Source organism: Cottoperca gobio, chromosome 12 (genome assembly GCF_900634415.1).
Source record: "Cottoperca gobio chromosome 12, fCotGob3.1, whole genome shotgun sequence".
NCBI classification, from domain to species: domain Eukaryota; kingdom Metazoa; phylum Chordata; class Actinopteri; order Perciformes; family Bovichtidae; genus Cottoperca; species Cottoperca gobio.
The window spans coordinates 9825436-9848483 of NC_041366.1; the positions used below are offsets into that span (position 1 = coordinate 9825436).

The 23048-nt window shown below is 39.1% G+C and overlaps 1 protein-coding gene across 1 annotated transcript in view; it reads left to right on the plus strand.

The window, feature by feature from the left end:
- Window positions 1–16181, plus strand: part of LOC115017183 (matrix metalloproteinase-17-like) — a 61775-nt gene extending 45594 nt beyond the window's left edge. The window contains exons 5-10 of the mRNA XM_029445441.1: window positions 4625–4801; window positions 5394–5496; window positions 7149–7231; window positions 8210–8362; window positions 8916–9173; window positions 14789–16181. Coding sequence (XP_029301301.1) covers window positions 4625–4801; window positions 5394–5496; window positions 7149–7231; window positions 8210–8362; window positions 8916–9173; window positions 14789–15114 — 1100 coding nt within the window. The 3' untranslated portion in view covers window positions 15115–16181. The remainder of the gene's footprint in view (window positions 1–4624; window positions 4802–5393; window positions 5497–7148; window positions 7232–8209; window positions 8363–8915; window positions 9174–14788) is intronic.
- Window positions 16182–23048: the final 6867 nt, after the last annotated feature.

Below are 23048 nucleotides of genomic sequence, written 5' to 3' on the forward strand. Positions count from 1 at the left end.
AAGAAAGTGCAGTTACAGCCTCTAAAAGAACAAGGATCACAGCAGATATATGGTGAGAGTTTAGACTGCCTAGTCTACATGGTGTTACATGTAACTTATAGAGAGCATTACTGAAAGTGTACTTTAAAGTTTTAAAGTTTTGTCTTTAAACTATTACATCACATATTGCCATTGCCCTGGGTTTCACATGACCACATTTCCAGACTGATGCTGTCTTTAACAGAGTAGACAATAACAAATTATTTATGATAGAAAACTGGAAAAACAAAACCAGCAAACCATGCTGCAAACACAGCAGACACAGAAGACAGCAACTGGTTTAGAATCCAGAGACAATAAACAAACCACAACTAGTTCTGTCATTATCTATATTAAAATGTTTGTGTATCGGTCTACTGAGTTTAGATGAAATATGATGCAACACAGCCAATGCCATTGTTCCGACGGCCCATTATTCCGAAACCTCTATAGTTTGAAAAATGTCCCACTGGACCAAGCCAATATGTCCGACTGTCCGTTATCCTGAAAATAAACGCCCATCGTTCCAAATACACCCTGTCCCTGCAACAAACAGGCGCACATGGCAAATTAGTATACAAAGTTACATTATCTGACCTTCCTGTTACCATTTTTTTCTCCATACCATGGCAAAGTCATTACCCGCCTTACTTTACCTCTTCTTGGCTTACACTCATATTCTTAGCCTAAACATAACCAATCTCGCTCCCTATGCCTAAACCTAATCAACCCAACAAATAAAGCCTTCATCAGTAAAAGAAAATCGGGAAGGTCCAATGACGTCAATTAGCCATGTGCTTCTGTTTATTGCAAGGGGACTGTGTATTTTTGGAGCAATAGGCCTTGCGGAACACTGGCTGTTTGTTTTTCGGAATAACAGGCTGTTGGATAACTGGGCTTTTGGTCTAATGGGACATTTTTCAGACTATTTGGGTTTCGGAATAATGGGCCGTCGGAACAATGGGCAGTCCCCACACAGCCATTAGGTTGCTTGTGGTGCATCTTGTTGAATTTGAACAACTGTGTCAGTAGACAGACTTCCAGTATCAGCAAGTTAAGACTGAGCTGTGTACAAGTAACTCCAGTGGATAAACATGTAAACACAGAGCTCTGTTAGGGCTCACTGAGCATGTAGGAGATATCAGTCAGGGGTTATACTCTTGTGGCCTGTACTAGTAACCAAAGAAAATGTGTAACCTTGAACACTGTGACTTATATTTCATAAACAACAAACAACTTAAAATCATCATATCATCACCATCATCATCATCATCATCATCATCATCATCATCATCATCATCATCATCATCATCATCAGCATAGGTGAGGTTACATGAAATTAGATTATTCCCATACATATATGAGTGACATGGACCAGAAATGAACTAAAATGAAAGTGTTACATTTGATTTGAACTCATCCACCTCCCCACATACCCTGTAGAATCAAAGTGAGACAGGTTCCTATTGATTTAATGTCCTATCAAATATCAATTCTTTTTAACATACATGTTAGTTTAAATGCAAAGTCAGTCCCTTTCGCTCTGATTTTGTGGTCTCCATCATGTTTGCTGTTGCAGTCAATTCCTTCCGCAATGTATGTACAGTATGTAAGGATATTAGTACAACAGCTCAGGTCAGTTTGAAGCCCAACCTGTCATAAAGCTGGGGTTTGTTACTGACAATATTAGTGGCACACAAAACAATATAATACGGAGCTGTCTCTTCTGTTTACCAGTTTGGGGGGAAGCAGATGTATTGATGAGGAGCACTGCTTGGGAGAATAAACTATTTCTTGTGCTTGGCTGTTTTGGCTCCAATTATCCCGAGTTGCTTCCTGCAAGGGAAGGTTTGGATGATGTGTGTGGAGGAGGGTAGTAATGATGTTGGATGCAAGCTTCTTTGGCCTAGAGTGGCAGATATTTTGGAGAATGAAGCTGAAGTCGATGGCAATAATCTCTGGTTATTCAATTGTTTGTCGGGTCTGCTCTGGATCCCGTGAGAGCAATGTTTTGCGTAATGGTGGACTGGATGTGGGCTGTGGGCCACACCACTGTCATTGACCAGCTGTATGTACTCAGCTGTTGCATGAATTTTCATCCCATCTAATGAGATTTCTTAGTGACTGAGTTATAGTGACTCCCAAATGGCTTACATTTCGCCTATCTTTACGAGGATTACAAAACAATAACACGGAGGCTAACTTTATTACTACCTTCAAATTTGACAAAGGCAGCACATACCAGATCCACTCCTTCTGTTCTTACCTTTCACATTAAAAGCCCTAGATATACAGTATTATATTTGCAGGAGAGTATTCCACATTTTTGTGTCGTTTAATTTCATTCTCCCAGTGGGTAAAGGCCTTTATGCTACAGTTTGTGACACTACAGTGACTTCACTGTTTACAGGTATGAGTGCTTTTGATTGGACGATGCTACAGATGTTTCCGAGCCGATTTACTCATAACTAATGTCCTTACTAGGCATTTCAGAAGTGTTATTGGTGCAGCACGATTTAGTAAATACTTGATAGAAACTAGCTTAGTTACTAAGAATTGAGTAAAGGGTTTTACAAATAGCTGGTGCAATCGAAGAGGCCAGGAATGAAGTGAAATGAAGATGTTAGGTCATTATCCTTATATAATTAACCAGGCTGTCAAAGTTACTGCAGATTCATGTAGACTGAATCGTCCACAAACATGCTTGCCCTGTAGGCAAACTTCAGGGCACCCACTAAGGGTTGAGTGATGTTTTTAAGGTAGCCAGATATGCGTTTTTCAAAGGTCCGCTAAGATCAAAGCCACTGTATCCTGTGATCCTACTGTTTGAGGAACTGGAGGAATGGAAGACAGTGTTTCCCCTAGGTTCCCCTAGATTGCGTGCGTGGCACGGTTTCTATTTAGTTCTCCCCTCTCCTTTCTTCCGCTCTGTAAGTGTGTGTGCACGTGTGTGTGTGTGTGTGTGTGTGTGTGTGTGTGTGTGTGTGTGTGTCAGCTGCGAAGCCCCGCCCTTCGCAAAACGGAGCGAAGGAGAGAATGTGAATGCGCAAAGTAGACAGTACAAACTGAAACATGCACATAAATTAGATCAATAGCATAAGCGTTTAGTTTATTTAATAAAAGAGCACCTGTTAATGTGAAAAGTGAGTTGTGAATTAAAAATATATATATTCTTTTTTTAATTTGAGAAAGAAAAAAGCGCTGCGCCCAGCCAAGACAATGGTAGGGGAAACACTGGAAGACATGAAAGGGTTTACAGGGTCTACTAAATTAAGTAATTCCCATATTCAGCATCATGCAATTAAAGCATTTAGCTTCATAAAACATGCTGAATGGCTTACTAGTGAATCCAGCAGAACAAAGATTGAACCTCTAAATATAAAATAATTAAATTGTCTGTACAGCTACACAAAACTCCTCCCTGTCTCTGTATCTCTATCTGCCTTCCTAAATGAATCTGGTTCATCCACCCAATTCTCTCTGCTCCTACTTTGTCCACAGGCATTATGTTCATTCTGTCAGCCTCCCATGGACTGTGAATATGATTACATGGTACATACTCTGTTCTGAGCCCCTGTTCTCTCTCTCTCAGTCCTTTTACCCACCTTTCCTCCCTGCCCCATGTGCTCATGTAGATTAGAGTTGGCATTTGCCTCCTGAATACCCCAGCTGGGTACTGTAAGCACGAGTGCACGTCCCAAGCTGAGGCCAACATAAGGTTAACTGAATGCAGACTTCAGCTGAGCCACCAAGGAACTCTAAGCTAGCTTGGCTCGACACGGTAGCTCTCCATATTTTTGCAAATCTAAATCTCCGAGCCCCAGGTTTTGTCCTGCTTGGCAGAGTCAGACAAAGAGTTTGGGAGGCTTTGTATTTTCTTTCTCTTGCTGAACATAGAAGGAAGGATGCTTTAATAGTCTGCAGCCTCTTCAGGTGTCTCTCCGCACACGGTTTCGATTGCCAGCCATCGGACGAGGCAGTTTTTCCATAGTTATCTTACTACACCACATGCTTAAAAAGCACTCAAAGCCTCCTGAGCTGCCTGTCATGCCTCTTAATTTGCACCATAAGCAGATGAGCTGAAAAAGGATAAAATACCTGAACAGTGGTCAATTTAGGACACAGAGTAAATTGGTCCCATTGGTGACTCTCACCCCTGAGTCCTTCCACAAACTCACAGTATATCGAACCATGCATTCAATTGACCATTTTACCCAAGCTATTAGTCACAAAAACAGTTTACCTGTAACGCAGTCGCACATTACCTAAATCTACAACTAGTTCCATGTGTATAGCTGTAGGCCATAAGATTCTGATGGTTATCACATTTAGAAAAACTATTATAAGTTGCCATCTAATGTATCTAAATTAGTGGGAGGACCACAGTTGTTACACTGTAGTAACCCAACTGTAACTAAAGTCACAATAGTTATGCATGTTCTCCCCCTCACACATTAAACTCAGGTCATGATTGGATTTTTCTAGGTATTTCTCAGGTTGTTGCTTAATTATGAAATTGTTTGCTTTCTTTACATTTCTGCATTTTTTTTAAATAATGTTTTACCACCATGATGTAAACTCTTATTTTTCTGTCCGTCTCCTTCAGACTCTCATGGGATGGATCTGTTTGCGGTTGCGGTCCATGAGTTCGGTCACGCCATTGGCCTGGTCCACACCTCAGCCATAGAGTCCATCATGAGGCCGTACTACCAGGGTCCCGTAGGAGACCCTCTGAAATACGACCTACCCTATGAAGACAAGGTCCGCGTCTGGCAGCTCTACGGTACAGAAACATGTAGTCAACTTACTGTATGTGTGTTGTGTGCGAGAGAGAGAAAAGGGGGGGGGGATTAAATTAGTTGCATTTCCATCAGAAGTTCTATTAATAATTCTTCCTCAAGTGTTACAAAAAGCACACACAGTAAAATGGTATTTCAATAATTGAATGGTACTGGGGAAGATACTGTCGGAAAATGACGCAAAGTAGCCATGTAACTATGAAGGGCACCTTTATAATAGGAAGTAACAGCATGTATGACATTTGTGGGAAGTCGCCTTCGCATGCAGGAAGCAGCAACTAATGAGCTCTGTAGAGGAAGGTTATTAATTTAATGAAAACATGTATAAGTTAAGTTAATTGGACGTCGTTATGGCATATGACCTTATCACACCAGTCACTAAAGGAAAGATGGAAAGTGTGAGGAAAGAGAATGATGAGGGAAGTATGTGAGCGAACAAAGAAATAAAACATTCAAAAAGAAGCGGAGAATTACTCACAGTACAGTGCAAAAGATTAGGAATAGTGTAACCAAGAATCAAAAGAAGGTTATTGCATATTTCATATTCATCTGAGTTGACATTTGACGTCTCCCTAGGTGTCAGAGACTCGGTGTCTCACACAAACCGTCCAGGCAACCCCTCACAGACGGTTGAACCTCCTGTCCTGCTGGATCTTCCTGAAAACAGATCCACTCTCCTGTAAGTAGAAGATGCAAATGTGCATACAGTACAACAAAAATGTGATCTGCTGTCATAGTACAATACTGCATTCAAAAATCCACTTCGGCCTCTTCATATTCCCTCAGTATTTATCACTAAGATCCTACTTTTGTGCCTAGATCGAATGCAGTGTTTCTTGCATCATCAAAGTTGCAGTTATGTTTGGTGAAAGCTGACGTTTCCAGCCTTCACTCATTCTGTAAATCCCTTTCAACATGACACTTCCTGTGCTGCAATGGCCAGAGGAGAGCAACAGAGAGGAGTGTCAATAAAAATTACAGGGCACAGAACAATTTTTGCACCAAAAGTGACTCTTGCGACAAAGTTGACTCAGGACTCAGCTTATTAAGACATGTGCTGCTCTTTTGTCTTATGGCTTCAGTTGGCAAAAGTGGACAAGCTTATAAACGTCTTCAAAAATCACACAAGCATTTTTAATGTTCACTGTTTTCCTACTTCAAGCTGGTAAGAATTTGTTAACTAGGCATGTTTACACAGCCATAACAAAAGCTATATTAAAGAGCACTCCTAATAGGGCTCACATATGTGGTATTTTCTGCAGGATATTGGATCTCATTATAGAGACATTTCTATTTCTCCGATGGTTCCCTGTACATCAGCATAATTATATTGTGATTGTTTTTTAATTTTCTTCCTTTGCTCCCACTTCCACTGAGAAACAATGTAATGAATCCATGTAGGAATACTCAACATTTATTGTAAAAAGAGTTTTTTGGTGCTTGATATGAAGTCATGAGGTGCCAACGAATCAAATTAACAAAGAGGCCGAGAGTGATCTTGGTAGCTTGCCCGTCTAATTAAGAAATTCCCTAAAGCAAATTGGGCAGCTATGAGCCTGTAGTTTTTCAGATTATCAAGGATAATTAGGCTTAATTTTGTCCATTTATGTATTTTGACTGTACATACACTCGATCAAGCACACACCCAAACCACCAAGCATCAACCCTAAAGTAGACCCCCAGACGTCCGACGAAAAACAAAACGCAAAAATGTTTTAATTGTGAAGGCTGATGCAATTAAAATTAGTTTCAGAGAGCCAACATGTGCATGCACACAAACCACAGTAAACAACAAGGCAGCACTGGGAAGGAGGGCTACGCTACACAGACAGCGATGGGATATTAAACCAGCTTTTTCTCCCCACTTTCGGACTTCCACTGCCTTCATTAATCATTTCCCCCTGACTCCATCAGGTCATGAAGCGTGAAAAAGCTGGATTAGGCCTGACAAGGGCACCAACGCTGACCACTAGGCAGTGGTGTAGTGTTAATAGAGCTTTGAATAGAGACCTTTGTTGGTAATATAAGGCCTGGCAGGCTCGCACTCTCAGCCCTGTGGTGCTAATGGCTTCATCATTGGCAGGCAGGCCACGTCAATGCTTTAAATCACTTTAAAACCCCGGGGATAAATTCACCAAGGGACCTCACCGTGTCACCGTGATAGCGTCTCTTCTCTTGTTTAGCCAGGTTTCACTGACTCGTGCACAGGCATCCAAAACAGATGCATGAATAAAATGTAGATGTCTAAAAAGATCTTAAAAGTGTCCAGTTGTATTTTTTCCCTCTTTTCAAAACTTTTCCCTCCTCATACTTTCCTCACATCTCTCTCAGGCTGGCGCGAGATGCCCCAGACAGATGCTCCAGCAACTTTGATGCAGTGGCCCAGATACGTGGAGAGGCCTTCTTTTTCAAAGGTACGGAGTCACAAAGGGAGAAAGACAGACACAAAGCTAAAAATTAATTTGCGGAAATAAGAGCAAATTTAAAAAGGAGAAAGAAAAGCAGAGGGGATGATGATGAGAGAGTGTGGTAGATGCAGACACCCGACGGAGCCAGTTGAGCCCTGCCGAGAGACCGCAGTCTAAAGATTACATCAGGCTTTCATGCTTGCCCTCTGGAGGAATGACCCCAAGACTCCCACTGACTACAGGAACAAGAAAAAGACTTGCATACCTTCAGCAGCAGAAGTGTTAGCAAAGTATGCAGAATTTTAGAGAGATTTTTTAAAGCCCTTTTAATCTTTTCTTTTTTTTACTAGAGATGACATTACAAGGTTATAGACGATTGTTACAACCATTTTGAATGTTAATTTTCAGACATTGGAATTGATCAAGATGTAGATTTTCTTTTGTATTTCTAGTCAGCCTATAACATATGGGATGATTTTGTACTGCCACACATCTTAAACAGAACTAATCCTTGAGAGACATGACTCAGCCTGATATATTTTTATTATTGTCTGGCGTTTTTTAAAGAATGGTTAACCTTCATTTTCAGTCAGCCTTGCAGCTGTTCTCACCACTTGGGAAAACTCTGCTGAAGGTGAAGATGACACTCGACAAACTGCAGAGCAACTACTACCTTTTGATTAAGATAGATAATTAATGAATTAATATCTGCAGTTAACCCTAATGTAGGCCTATATTCAGTCAATAACATAACCTTGAAAATTGACTTCCACATTCACAGTGCAAGATGCTGTTCATGACATTTCTACACAAACATTCAAATCACAACATGAACCGTGTTAATCTTCATTAGAGTCATTTACATTTTCACTGTTGCAAGTTTCCCCTTGGGGAATTTATGAAAAAATGGTCACAAGAGCCCTCATTAAGTGATATCAGCATCCTGAATTGTGCTGATTCTCCAAACTGTCCTGTTCCTTATAGGGAAGTACTTCTGGCGACTAACAAGAGAGAAGCACCTGGTGTCTCTGCGTCCCGCTCAGATACATCGCTTCTGGAGGGGCCTCCCACCCAATCTGGACAGTGTGGATGCTGTGTATGAGAGGCCTGGGGACCACAAAATAGTATTTTTCAAAGGTACAGTACTAAAAAAGAAAACACTACATTCCAATGGGAATCAGATCTTGGAATGAGTCTCATAAAGTACAGAAAGTTAGTCTGGTTCAAAAGTGCAAGTGAGCATCTGCAATAACATTTGTGTTCTACTTTCTTCTCTATTTCTGTCTCGAGTAAAAAGACAGAAAGAATAAAACTCCTGATGACTTGCAGACGTTTTAAAATGTGATTCATCCACACTATAAAGAGGCAAGATGAAAAGAGACCGTTCACACCATTCTTACTGGGACTTTTTTCTCTCTCTATGTGAAAATGCTGAAAAGCTATAAACTTTATTTAAAAAAACATGGTTGTAGAAATAAGGGCATGTCCCACATTTGATATCAAATGTATAAAGTTCTCCCTTGGCTGCCTAACAAAGATATGTCGGAATCTTTTTTATTTCATGTCCTTTACGGTCCTCTTCAGGTCTCATCTATTCAAATGAATCATCTCGAGTGCATACACTGTCTGTTGTGTGTGATGTGTAAAACTATAGATTTTTAGATAGATGTTCTGTGTTCACCCACTTTAGGTCTGAAGTACTGGGTATTTAAAGACAATAACGTGGAGGAGGGCTACCCTCGTCCCATCAGTGACTTTGGCCTGCCCTCGGAAGGAGTGGATGCAGCCTTTGTTTGGCTACACAACGACAAAACCTACTTCTTCAAGGACAACCACTACTGGCGCTACGATGACCACCTGAGACGTATGGACCCGGGCTACCCTAAAGACAGTTTGCTTTGGAAGGGGCTGCCGCCACAACTGGACGACGCCATGAGGTGGTCTGATGGTCAGTAAACTAAAAAGAAAAACGTTCTTCTTCGATCAGTTACATAAACTCAAAACACACACACACAGATTCAATTTGTTTACTTCCCCCCTAGACTCCTCCTAGTGAATTTACAGGCACTCCCTGGCATGTTTGAAGACGTAGTCCCTCTAAAGTGGCAAGACCGTATTCAATATTCCACAAAATAAATGATGGAAATACCCCTAAAAGTAATCCTTCACCCACATGTGAAAAGATGTTTAGAATTAAACCAGTGACATATTTTGACCTCTTCTGTCTATATTAAAATGTGATTATAAAGTATAAATATACATACTGATTGATTACATATGTATAAAACGTGTAAAAGATGAATTTCTTCCAGCGATAAATGATTGCATTTCTCTGAGAAAAATACAGTTGTAACACTCCGCCAGAGCATCAGACCACTGGTAGCTCTGGTATCTGCTGATGCCAAAGGCAAGACTGTGCAATATCCTTCTCAGGGGAAATCCTCAAACAGGAATGAATTACAAGAGAAATATGAGACAAGGAAACAATTATGCAAGTTAGGAAACCTGCAGCACCAAGTCTTGGATGAAGTTTTATAATCAGATTACATATCTGAGCCAACTTCGCAGGAGCAGTAAAACACTGAAATAGTTTGAATCAGTTGACCATGTTTGTTTTTAGCAGCAGCATGACCCTAATGTTTATCTCAACTATTTAAAAAAATAGATAGATAACCATAAGAAGTTGTCCAGGCATTGATGGTCCCCAGATAATGAATCTTACTGACTTTGGTTATCCCCTGACTTTTCATCTGACGCCACAATGAAATGTATAGTTTTAAAGGTGAAAACAACTAATAGATGCATTGCCATGAAATTTGATACACATTCATGTTTCCTCATGCCCCCCTAATTGTAATAATGAACTTTCTAGGGCTGTCCTCTACTAAATCATTTCTTAGTCGACGAACACTCATACACTTTTGTTGACCAATCGATTACTATATTTAATCAGCAGATGTGTAAAACAGATTATCTCCACAGAGAATCATGCAAAAAAAACCACTTTAGATCTTGTTTACCAGAAATGTGTCCATATGTTTCTTGGAAATAAGTAATTCAGCATTAAATAATTATTTTAAAATGACATATCGATTCAAGAAATCTTAGTCGACTAAAACCAAAACCTTTAATTAATCTACCAATCCAGATAAGATGTCATAGATAAGACATTTCACCTGGAAAAAATCTGTTGCAATTTAGGATGTGTAATCATTCATACAGTGCATTCTGTCATGACATTTTATTTTGGCAGTCTTCCTGGTTGTATCATGCACATATTTTGTTGTCAGAGCTGCAGTTTACAGATAAGAGGCACATTTGCATTTGATTGTTTTTTTTATCATGTGTCAAAAATATTTTTTCTATCTGCTATTGTGACATGGCACACATGGTCTTTTTTTGCCAACACTCTGCTTTACTTTCACACATTGAACAACGTTCAAACCTTGGAGCTCGCCCAGTGTAATCACAGTAAGCAGCCCCACTGTAACAGTTGAGTGTCAAGGTCACAACGCACAAAGCATCAATGTCATCAGACCACATGTGCCTGTTAATGAGAGGTGTAAAATGGTCTAACACTATTTATTTAAGAAACTTTGTGCGTGTGTGTGTGTGTGTGTGTGTGTGTGTGTATTAGGCTCTCAATGATGCTAAGTCATTTTTAGATTTTTTAAATACCCCCACAAAACAGCCACAGAGTCCTGAAATTTGAGGCCACTCTCAGTGGGAGCCTGGATGTCCCTAATCCCCCCTGCCGCATATGAATACAAGGACGCTCTTTCCCTGTTAGGTGTTTAGTGATCTGCATTCTGCCTTCCATCTTTCCCCAAGCTCTTTGATGTGTGTATGCGTGCGTGTGTAACTGAGGCCGATCCCGACTCCGCTTCTCCCCCGGCCATTATCACCACGGAGCCTCGAAGGGAAAACTTGGAAACCTACACGTACATAGACAGATGGGGGCATGGGAACTGGAGCCACATCAAAGCCTGTTCTCTGTTTGTTTCATCAGCTCAAGACGAATAGAGAGAAAAGAGAGGTAGAAACAGACGGGGTGGGAGAAAAGAGTGATATAACAGCAAGAATGAGAGAGGAGAGACAGTGACACCTCGTTATGGAAATACAATAGAAATATGGCGATGGACGGACGTGAAAAGGGGAATCCAGACAGGAGGAGATATAGGGACACCTGAGGATGAAGAACAATAATAAAGAAAATAGAAGAAAAATAAAAGATTTTAGTAGATAAATTACTAAAAGGACAGATAGAGAGATCATAGAGAGACAGAAAGGCAGTTAAAGCATAAAGAATGGTTGTTGTGGAGGGAAAAATGTAGCATAAATGTAGCTGTAATGACGATAATACTCATAGCTGCTGGCATAAGCATGGTACCCAGGAATAGTTTTGCCTCTAGAGAAAAGGGACAGGAAAATGAATTTGTCAGGCGTGAAAATTATCTTTAAACTGTAGAGGGAGTACACAGTTCATATTCAGCATCCATAATTGTAGTGGTGTCAAATTAGTAGAGTCAAAGTTACAAACTCTGCCATAGAGTCAGGAAGTGATACCTGTAGTGATTTTGGAATCAAGGGTACCCTCTCAATTCCTGGAAATCCTAAAACAACTGCTGTCTTGCTACCACAAACACTAAGGAGCATGTATTTGTCCGCAGATGAAAAAAGTCCCCAATAAATAACCTACTTACTCCCGTTGAGTAACATTTTGTAAAAACTACAGTTCCCAGCTGTTTTAGGAAATTATTAAGCCATTTTTAAAGATGTACATCTTCATTGTGAATGGATGGGATCTTTTCATGTGATTTGTTGACAAGAAAAATATACAGTAACACGAGCCTTATTCTTACCATAAAGTAACTATTTCACACACACATATATATATATATATATATATATATATATATACATGTATATATATATATATATATACATATATATGTATATATATATATATAATATATATATATATGTGTATATATATATATATATATATATACATGTATATATATATACATATATGTGTATATATATATGTATATATATATATAATATATATATATATATATATATATATATATATGTGTATATATGTATATATATACAAATACATATATACATATATATATACAAATACATGTATACACACTTAGTCACTAATCACTGTTGCCCAATAAATGAACTTGTTTTGGAAAATGAATGTAAGGTCTAAGGAAGAGAAAAGGAAGAGAAGTGTCATCATCAACTTCATTTATTCATCTCCAGTCAAAGGATCTGAAGAAAAATGGTATTCTCACAATATTTCAGGGCTTATTAGCCAGTAGTGGCTGAGATTTTAAATGTATTCACCACTTTGGACAGCTCTAGGACTTTTAGTCTCTTAGGAACAGAAAGAAGAATTTTAGCAAAGTGGCATTCAGCCCTATGGGTCTGGACTTCCAATAAAAGTGATAGATGGATAAGGAGAGGGGCTTTGTGAGTGTGTGCACTCTTTTACTTCTATCTTTGTGAGGATAAAGTTCATATAATATATATCATTGCAAAGGGCTTCAGAGAGCTATTCTGGGACTTGTTTTTATAGTTAAGGTAGGACTGAGAGAAATCAGTCCTTTGTTTGGAGGTGCGATGTTTGTGCAATCTGTGCAACAAGCTGCATCCCAGCTTGAATAAAGCCTCATGATTATGCACAGGGAATGGACTTTACTAGGCTCCTTCAACCTTTCAAGTGGGTGAAGGCTCTTCACAGAATACTGCCTAGACCAGCACAACTTCTTTTTTGTTTACCTTACGGTGCACACTTTATGCATTTTAATTATTGCTCTAATCCATTATGAACAAGAAAAAGACATCATCTCATCACAAGAAATGAGAATTTTTGGTAAAAACATGCGTTTCCTTGTCAGGGTTCAACTGGGTTTTGATTAAAAATGAAGGCCAGAGAAAACTCATTATTCCTTCAAAGACACGTGTTTTGAAGTAAAAACAAAAAACCTTTAGAGGCTATTTGAAAGATCCTAGATTGTGTCCTCCATATGTTTGAAATGTATTATGAAGGCCAAAGCGTAGATAAAGAAATGGAAAGCAAAGAGTTCTCACTCTTCTGAGTGAGAGCAATGCAGGCAGTGCTAGTAAGGCTTGAATTTAGTGCACACAATTATTCTTCGGTAAATGTTCCACTTCAGATATAAAGTAAGTGTTTAAAGCACTCTCTGTCATTCGTCCTACGCCCCTTAATGTCATTGTCTTACTTCCTCCAAAACTTAAGGCTCATGTCTGTTTGATATGACAGAATATGATTCAGTTATTTTCTTTGGATTTTTTGATACAAGCAAATTTTTTAAAAGCAAAGAATATTTACTCCACAGTTAATGGCGAGCTCCAAGGCCATTGACAACGAGAGAACATTCTTCATTATGCTCAAGCTCCGTTACTGTTTTTGTCTCGCCACCTATTCAAAACATCATCAAGACAAAAATAAATGAGCCATAGTACTATGACCAGTTTACCGCTCTCCTCTTGTGTGTCTCAGTCAACAGCCTGTTGTCTTACTGCTAATACATTCAGGAAACTGAATTCTGGAGTTGTTTGTCCAATATGAGTACATGTACCATACAGTCTTTTTATTTAAATCAGATATTCATTTTGACAGGCTACAACACTAAAATGAGCTTGTGGCAAAAATATTGCTCCCTATTTTCTAAGCCTATTTTACATAATGGCACACGACACGTTTTGGTGGTTTTGTTCCTACAAAGTGGTATTTTAGTCAGATGCAGTGGCCATTTGGTATTTTGGAAACTGTAATTAACTGAAGTACCCTACAGTGAAAGGACAGGCGCAGTGGGGTGGGGTCAGTAACTATCAACTGGCACACAGACCCCACAAAATGACATATGTTTATGTATGCAAACTTTCAAAAAGGACATGTGAGAATGCACATTGAATGTATAACGTTAATGCAACACTTTCAATAATATAGCAATAAGGTCAGAATCAGTTCTGATTCTTCTGATAAAAAAATCCTCATAACAGCTACAGCTGTGTGTGTGTGTGTGTGTGTGTGTGTGTGTGTGTGTGTGTGTGTGTGTGTGTGTGTGTGTGTGTGTGTGTGTGTGTGTGTGTGTGTGTGTAAATGTTAACACTGAAGATAATGGAGCCTACCATCTGCACAGCAAGCACACCAACTGCTTATCAGTTAGTTTAATTTTTATGACTTAAGGCTAGTCTTGTGTGCTGAGTTGAAATAGGTGGTACATTCAGTTGGTTTTGGGAAGGACAAACACTTTCTTTCATGCAACATTTGAAAGGATATGATCTTGAAATTATCATCAAATGATTCCCACTCCGTGTCTAACAGGTGTACCGTAGGGTATGTTGTTAACAGTGTGAAAGCACTAAGCATTCACACTCTGGATTACTGGTTGTTTATGTGTACTGTGCTTGTTGTGTATTCCACATCAGAGCAAAGAATATTCTCTATCTTGTGTGAATATTAAAGCACACAGTATTCTGTTCTAATACCGACCCTCTGCCCTCTCTCGCTCTCCGAAGGCTCGTCCTATTACTTCAAGGGGAAGGAATACTGGCGAGTGCCGAGCAGCGACATGGAGGTGGAGGCAGGATACCCCCGCCTCATCGCTAAAGACTGGCTGCTGTGCACCGAGATGCAGTCTGACTCTCCGGACACGCAACCCAAAAGCACGGAAACGAGAGTCAACGAGCACCATCAACCGGACCACGCAGAGAATGGATACGAGGTGTGCTCCTGCACCTCGGACACCGCCTCGCCTTTAGGCGCCCGCCCCTCCCCATCTCCCCTATGGCTGCTGCCACCTCTCTGGACGCTCTCGCTGGCCCTCTGCTCTGAACTGCTATGATGCCAAAGCATGGGACAACGTTCCTGAGCTGATTGGTGGAGGGCCAGTAGACACTCAGTGAAAGCAAAAACTGGAATATTTTCCTCTTACAATATCATTTGGTATTTTTTAGCGCTTATTGTTCTGTTATTTATTTTACATGTCATTTGGTGGGCACTGCCAGCTCATGAAATCATCCTTATAGGCATCAACCCACACATGCTTTACAAAGTTTGTTACTGAATGGTCAAACTGCCTCATCTCTACAAGGAACAATGCTATAGAAATGTATTCCAAGAGTGCAGCAGGTTTACCTTTGCAATGTCTCACATAAAGACAAGTTAAAGGCATCCTGAGAGGCAGGCTTTATTACAGAGTAGCTTCACCAAATGTAGCTCAAAATTAGTTAAAAATTACCAAAAAAATGTTTTTACATTTAAGTCTAGTGGTGTCTAGCCATGTAGATGGTTACATTTTTAGGTAATAGTTTCTGCCTCCACCCTAATACAGTGGAGATGAAAGGAATTTATTTGTGCTGCTCAACACACTAAAAAATGACTTTTGAAAAAGCGCACAGTAGTGTGTCTTTACAAGGACAGTAGCAGGGACATTTGAATTTGAAGTTATGAAAGTAATTTCTGTTTACGCACCACTAACACTTTCCATTCGCCTAACATTCAGTGTGCAAACTTCTTACTGTGAGAGCTATAAGGATGGATGGACTCGCCATGGTTTCATCATTTCCACACCTGGTTCGGAAGCATTCCCTGTTCTTGCTTTTTTTATTAAATCAAATTCAGATTAAATAATATCCGTGTTTATTTTACATTGCTTTAATCAGGTCATAGAGTTTATAGAGCCTTTTTGGACTATTGAACAATTTCCTTTATCACTCTTAACTCCTTCTGAAGAGTTACAACTTGGCCGCTGAGTTTATTCTTGCTGTAAAGATATATTTACCTATAGACTGATATATTTGAGTTAAAAGGTTCTGCAGTTATTGCATAACCGGGTGGATTGTGTATATTTTAAGCTGTGTTTTTTAATGTAAAATATTTTTATAGAAAAATCAAATAAAAATCTGAATGACTTTAGTGGCTAACGTTGGTGAAATTAATTTGTATGTCGACAGATTATTTTTGAGTGCAAGTATTGCGGCTGTGTGGGTGTGAGTGTGTCAATAGCGCCATTGAAATGGAGCCCGGCCTTGAAGACAGATGAAGGTAACATGACAGCTTGCAGAGACCAACTGGGAGACGCTCTCTATCTCTCTGATGTTCTTAAGCATGTTTGCTCTTGTAATGGTCATTGCTTCTCATCATGCATGCAAACCACTTCGTGTCAATCACACACTGAGTCTGCTGCTGATCTATGTACAGGTTTGCTGGCAGAGGATTATACAGTGTACCCGTGTTTCCTAAGGAAAGAGAATCAGAGGAGTAATGTCACCTAATCCAAAAATATTCAGGAGCTCAGATACTGATTATTCACATATTAAAGTTAACAGGATGACAGGCCTGTCAAGTAGTGGTAGACTCACATACACACACAAGGGCGCAGATTTGGTTTCAGAAGTGTGTGTGTGTGTGTGTGTGTGTGTGTGTTTTACAGATTTATCAAGCAAGAAAATAACATTAATGTAAGATGTGTCATATTATGCTTTACAAATTAATGATAGTAATATGAAAAATGGATCAGCTGTATGAACTGCTGTATTACTAATATATTAACCTCACTTTTTGTTTAATAGAGTCCTCATAATTTATGATAAATATAGTATGTGCATGTTCACTGTTCTTCACTGCAATATCTAACATTTAATATTTGATTGAATTCTAGTTCATTCTCAGGAGAAAATTGAATGTGTTACCTACATGTGTTAAATGTGCAGAGGAGTTTGCTGTATTTTTCTGAGTGGTGCCTTTTCAGGCTGCAGGCAAACCTCTGCCTCTCAGAGAGTCACGCAGTAACTTGTATATAGTCTGAAAGGTAAAGCCCAGGACAAATTAAGTCCCTAAACCACCCACCACTGTTTGTTAAACTTATTGCCATAATGATCTAAGGTGACGCTTCGATTTTTATCGCCTGCTTTTATCTCATCTGGATTTCAGCAGCTGAACAGTAAGAAGATATTGTTCGGAGAGAATTAAGAGAGCAAATCTGAAACTGTAACAGTCGGTTTGAGGGGAAACAAAAATAGGATTTGAATTGTGATTTTAGAGATGTGATTTTAGGAATTTACGCCATTGCAAACTCACGATGGATCACAAATATGTGCATGACTTTGCAGGTGTTTTTGTTAGTGTAGATATTTATTCTACCCAAAGGCTGTGGCTGAACCCACCACTAAAATAATGCAAATTCAGTAATTAAGTAATTAAGTAATACTGGGATGTTACTGAAGGTAGAAAGTTATCATTTTAAAACTCCAATTTCACTGAATATGCTAAAATGTTGTTCTATAGTTGCCACATGGCACTCTCACTACTAAGTCTCCAGATGGGCCTGGCAGAACCAATCAGTCACTCTGTAACTAAAATATTCAAGAGTGGAGGAGCTGCCTGCAAAGCTGAGAAGTTGCAGTGGGATAGTTAACACGGAGAGTTTGTACAGTAAGAGGAGAAAATGTGACAGGAAGTGACAGATTATTGGACAGACGCACAAGCAAACTGAAAATAGAAGAACTGGCAGCCAGAGAACAAAACCACCAACAGACACAGAAAAAGACAAATAGATGTAGAGAATGAAAAGAAAATGAAATGTCATCTCCAGAGAGATAGTAGCAGAGATAAAAAGACAATTTAGCAGTAAGTACATAATCCACAGAGATAGGAAACTGTTCCTGGCAGTAGCTGTTTGTACGCTCAGTTAATGGACACTTAATACAACTTGGGCCTTTTTTTAAATAGTTTTAACCATCAATTCTATCGGTTATGGCGACAATAACCTTTGTACGATGCAACAGCTGTACATTAAGATGCAACAAGATGATCAGACGGTTATAAACAAGCCGTTTAGCCAGCTAATCTAAACCAGGGGTTCTCCACCTTTTTGTAACTGCCTGAATCCAAATGTAATGTATTCAGGGTCATGTTTCCTCACAACACGCTTTGGAGCTTTTTCGTGTCAAAAACTGATCTATTTTGTGTCTCTGCAGTGAGCTAGCTAACAGTGAAAAAGCACGTTTGTATAACACTGAGATGGGTGTTTACAACAGACAGTTTGCTTTTACTTTTTGCGTTTGTTTTCGCTTCCAAATCCTAATTTGATCATCTCAATGCTTAAATTTCTTGTCTAGTCTGACTTCCTTTAAGTGATGCTGCAGATTTCACAGGTGCCACCAAACAGTACTGTGTGTAGAACCAAAGGTCCATGCTCAGACTTATGACAACATGCTACAACCAGAGAAGGGCAAGGCAAAATCATCGGGTTTGATTTGTGTGTGTGTGTGTGTGTGTGTGTGTGTGTGTGTGTGTGTGTGTGTGTGTGTGTGTGTGTGTCTGTGTCTGTGTGTCTGTGTGTGTGTGTGTCATCTTTTTGAAGATCTCGTCTCGGAATCAATCGCATTTTTATTCGGTCTTGTCTTGCTCAGGCAAAGAGGACTCAGGATTTTATTTCAAGACCGGTGAAAACCACAACTGCGGTGATATCGAATAACTTGATTTGTGTTGATGTTAACGCCTGTCACCCTTCCACGGCCCTTGAACACACACTCCAAGAAAAGAAATGTAGCTACCTAAACCACAAAGAGTTAATCTGCAAAACAACTTCCCAAAAGAAAACACTCAGCAGTATGTAAATTCTGCTGACTGAGAAAGCTGGTACCGTGTCAAACTTTTATTGTTTGTATTTGTTTGCTCATATAAAACAAAGGAAAAATCCCACACATAAAATTCACCTCTGCATTGCCTTTGGATCATTTTATCTAAACATTTCTCATAGTACACTTCTACACATATATATATATATATATATATATATATATATATATATATATATATATATATATATATATATATATATATATATATATATATGTATGTATATGACAATAAACGAGGTGCATGAAGAGGAATATATTTGTTTTTCTGTGTTTTTATGGGAATGTGGATCTTCCAGATCAATTTGAGGACTGCCCAAAAGTTTGCATGTTCCACATTTTATCATAAGTGTGTCTTGCAGTATGGAGGTTAGTGCTCTGAAGTGATATGAATTCTGATCTATGCTCTCTTTTAGACACTCTCTTTGTACTGCTGGTAGCATGGCTCACCCCACACAGACACACGCATATGATTATTTCTGTGTGTGTGTGTGTGTGTGTGTGTGTGTGTGTGTGTGTGTGTGTGTGTGTGTGTGTGTGTGTGTGTGTGTGTGTGTGTGTATGTGTGTGTGTGTGTGTGTGCGTGTGTTTGTGAAGTATGTGCGTGCAGGCTTTTGGCTTTCAGGACAACCCTCCATAGACCGGGAGGTGGTGGTCATGGGGGGAGAGGAGCAGCTGTTGTTGTGGCTGTCCATTCTGCAGTCCGCCTGTCCTCACGCACACATCAAAGAGCTCAGAGCAGGACCCCAGAAACTGGCACAGGTGCAGAATACACATCACAGACCTCTAAACACCTGACAAAGAACAGCGTTGCAGCCGTGGGAGATGCTGCAAGAGTAGTCGTTTTTGTACCACAATGAAAACAAAGCCCAATTGTAGGAACTGCAGTAAGGTGTAATATTTGGTAAAACCTCTTTGGAGCAACTACAATCCAGATATAAAGGCACATGGAATACTCATGAGATATAAATCCCACCATCTAGCTCTCTAATGCCCTCTGATAGCATGACTAAACTCATACATGAGTGGGTTCAGTCATGGTACAAATATGTAGATTTATTTAAATATGTGAGCTGCTGTTGGCCGGGCATGGATCCTTTTCTTTAACTGGAAATTACACCTGAAAGCCTTTGTACGTATTATCAATAACAGGTTTCCTGTAGGCCGGGCAGAGCCAATCAATCAGTCGACGGTGAACCAAACTGAAGCTGAAATATTTACCGCCTGAGCAATTTCCTGCAAAACTCAGAATGTGTTGTGGGGAATGGTTTGAGAGGATGTGGTACAATGCAAACTGGTGGCAAACGCTTTCTAAACATGTGTCTGAATTTTCAGCAACTATGTTCTTCATGACTTATTCAGATCTTGAAAAAAAGAAAGAAGTTTCAATTGTTTACAGCAGGAAGTTCCAGTTTGAATTGTAGTTTTGGTCCTTTCCATTTTTGGAACATTTTTGGGTGTTTTTATGAGTGTTTTCGTTCAGGTGCTGCACTTTCCTTACTGAGTCCACACACAAATTGCCCCGGGCAAGTAACCATCATCACGAGTGGAAGCAAAGTATGGCTTAGCTTTTATAGTATAGCTCATACTATACAAATGTGTGTAGAAACAGGCAATTTGAACGCTTGCACCTATTATTTGCTGGCTCGCTGCTGCTCTCTGCTGCCCTCTACTGGTGGTGAAATATATATTGCTTACATGAGTTGTTAAATGATGATGATCTTTGTAAAAGTGAATGCAAAATCTGTGAGTTTAGATCAAGCATGACCCTACTAATCTAATTCAGTTCAAAGAAGAAATACAGTGAGTATTTTTGTTTTACTCAATAGTCAATACTAAAAACAATAACTGAAAACATGCATTGTTAGAATTGACTCAACTTAGCCCTGTCCAGTGATTGATTAAAGACATATCTAATTATACCTTCTATATATATGAAGGTATAGTACCTGTACATAGTATCTGCTTTTGATTGCTGTTCACAGTGTTTCCAAGTCATTTCAGAGTCATATTCCATGATTACGTAATAAACCGAGATATAAATTACTTCGGTTCAAAGTGGGTTAAAGCCCCTTCAGAGCTGTGCTCATACATTCCTTCAGATTTCCCCCACACCAACTGATGCAGTGTTGGTAGCAGATGTATCTGCAGGCGTCTCAGCTCTGATCTCCTCTCGCGTCTTGTGAAATATATCTGTGGGCTTCTCTTCAGAGACTTTGACTAAAGTCTTCCCTCCTGGGTCTCCCTTAGACCCTCTGTCAGTTTTTCTTAGATCTATAGCCACTGCCCTGTGAATATTGAATTATTGATATTCTACTTTAGAACTTCTCAAACAAACTTATTTGCTCTAAAGTCCTCCTAAACATCTCCTCCCTTTATTATTGTTGTACTCCTACACCAGGGGTATTCAACTAAAATTCAAAGAGGTCCCGTTAGAGAAAACCTCCTTAAGTACATCATAATGTCTAACGTGCGTTACGATATATAGTAAAGTAGCCTAGTAGCTGTATCAACGTCTGCACGTCATCGACAACTGAGTGTCAAATCAAATAAAGAAAGTATAATTCAAAAACATTTTGACAATTTTTATTGTTAACATTGAACTATACAGATATATAATACTGTAGATATGTATAATGTTCTTCTCGGGCTGCATTTAAGCATAACATTGAGAAAATAAATTAAATAGCTTTTGAAAAATTGTGCATCTTAAAATAAAATGCTTAATTTTAGAAAAATAAAATAAAGTTTAGCAGCAGCTTGAGTTTGTCTTTGTTAACTGTTTCACATCTTGACTTAACAGGTCTTCACAGAACACTTTCTTGTCTTTGTTGAAGAACAGTACATAAACTAACAGCTGAGCATTGTGAGAAACATCAGTGGACTCCTCTACAGCTAAGCCTACACATGGTGCCTTATGAAGGGCTTCATCCAGCTGGGCGAGCACATCCTGGGTAAATATTTCACTTTTCTTTGTAGCTGATGATGCTGACATATGGATTTACTTTATTTTGTCACAAAGCTCTTCTTTTTGTTTTCCCTCAAGTAAAGTTTCAGCTACTGCACTCATGCACTCAGCCCCTCCATCAGTAAATGTTTTTTTTGTGTTGACCCAAAATCCCTTGTTGGGCAGTGAATGAATGGGTCAGTATCCTGCTGGATTGGTCATATTGGGCTCTGAGACTGTTTATTTTCTGTGACCTCAGTTCAGACTTGAATCGGTATGTTTGGTCAAAAACTTTGTGCTTTGTCTCATAGTGGGGTTTCCCATTGCCACTTTCAAAGGATGGCAAAAAAAAAATTCTTCATGGTTTTAATTCCTTCACTGCTCTGTGTCTCTTGTCCTCCCGTCCTCCTCAGATTCATGACAGGGGCCAAGACTTGACCTTTCTCATGCAAAGAGACCACCTTTCTCCTGGCCTGACAGATCAATGTTATTAAATTATTAAGGAATTTTCAAATATTGATGCTGCAGAAAGCCCTGTTATAATAAAATACTTTCTATCTTTTATCTTAGACAAACTTTCGATCTTTCGATTATCTTTGGTAACATAATTTCCACCACAGAAGCTTACGAGTAACAAACCCGGTACTCTGATTAGTTTTAAACATGTACAACTGTATATCAGTACTTCAGTAAGCTAACTTAAGTCTAGAGTACATTTCTATAAAAGGTTAATAGGTTGGTTAACATATACAAAACTAATATAAGTAAAACAAGTTGATTAACTTGGTAAACAAATATTAAACTCAAGTGAGTAATATAAGTAGAAACCTGTAAGGATGTGTATTACACACAAAAAGGGGACCCCATACTGTGTGGACAACACACCCAGCACGCGGCACATAGAGGTTTTCTTACAGTTTTTGTATAAGCCAAGGACAACGATTTGGTAATTAGTATTTATTATTATATTTATTTATTTATATTATTGAAAAATATGACTGCAAGTTTTGTATACATGACATCTATGGTGATATATCGATTACATGACAGATCAGTGTGTTCAATTGCATAGCAATCTGTCCAATAGTTGTAATTAACATGTAATTAAAACCCAAAACACCTCATGGTGGCTTTAGGGGTAAAGTGATGGGATCACCAAACTCAGTAAGCAACCTACAAATAACCAAA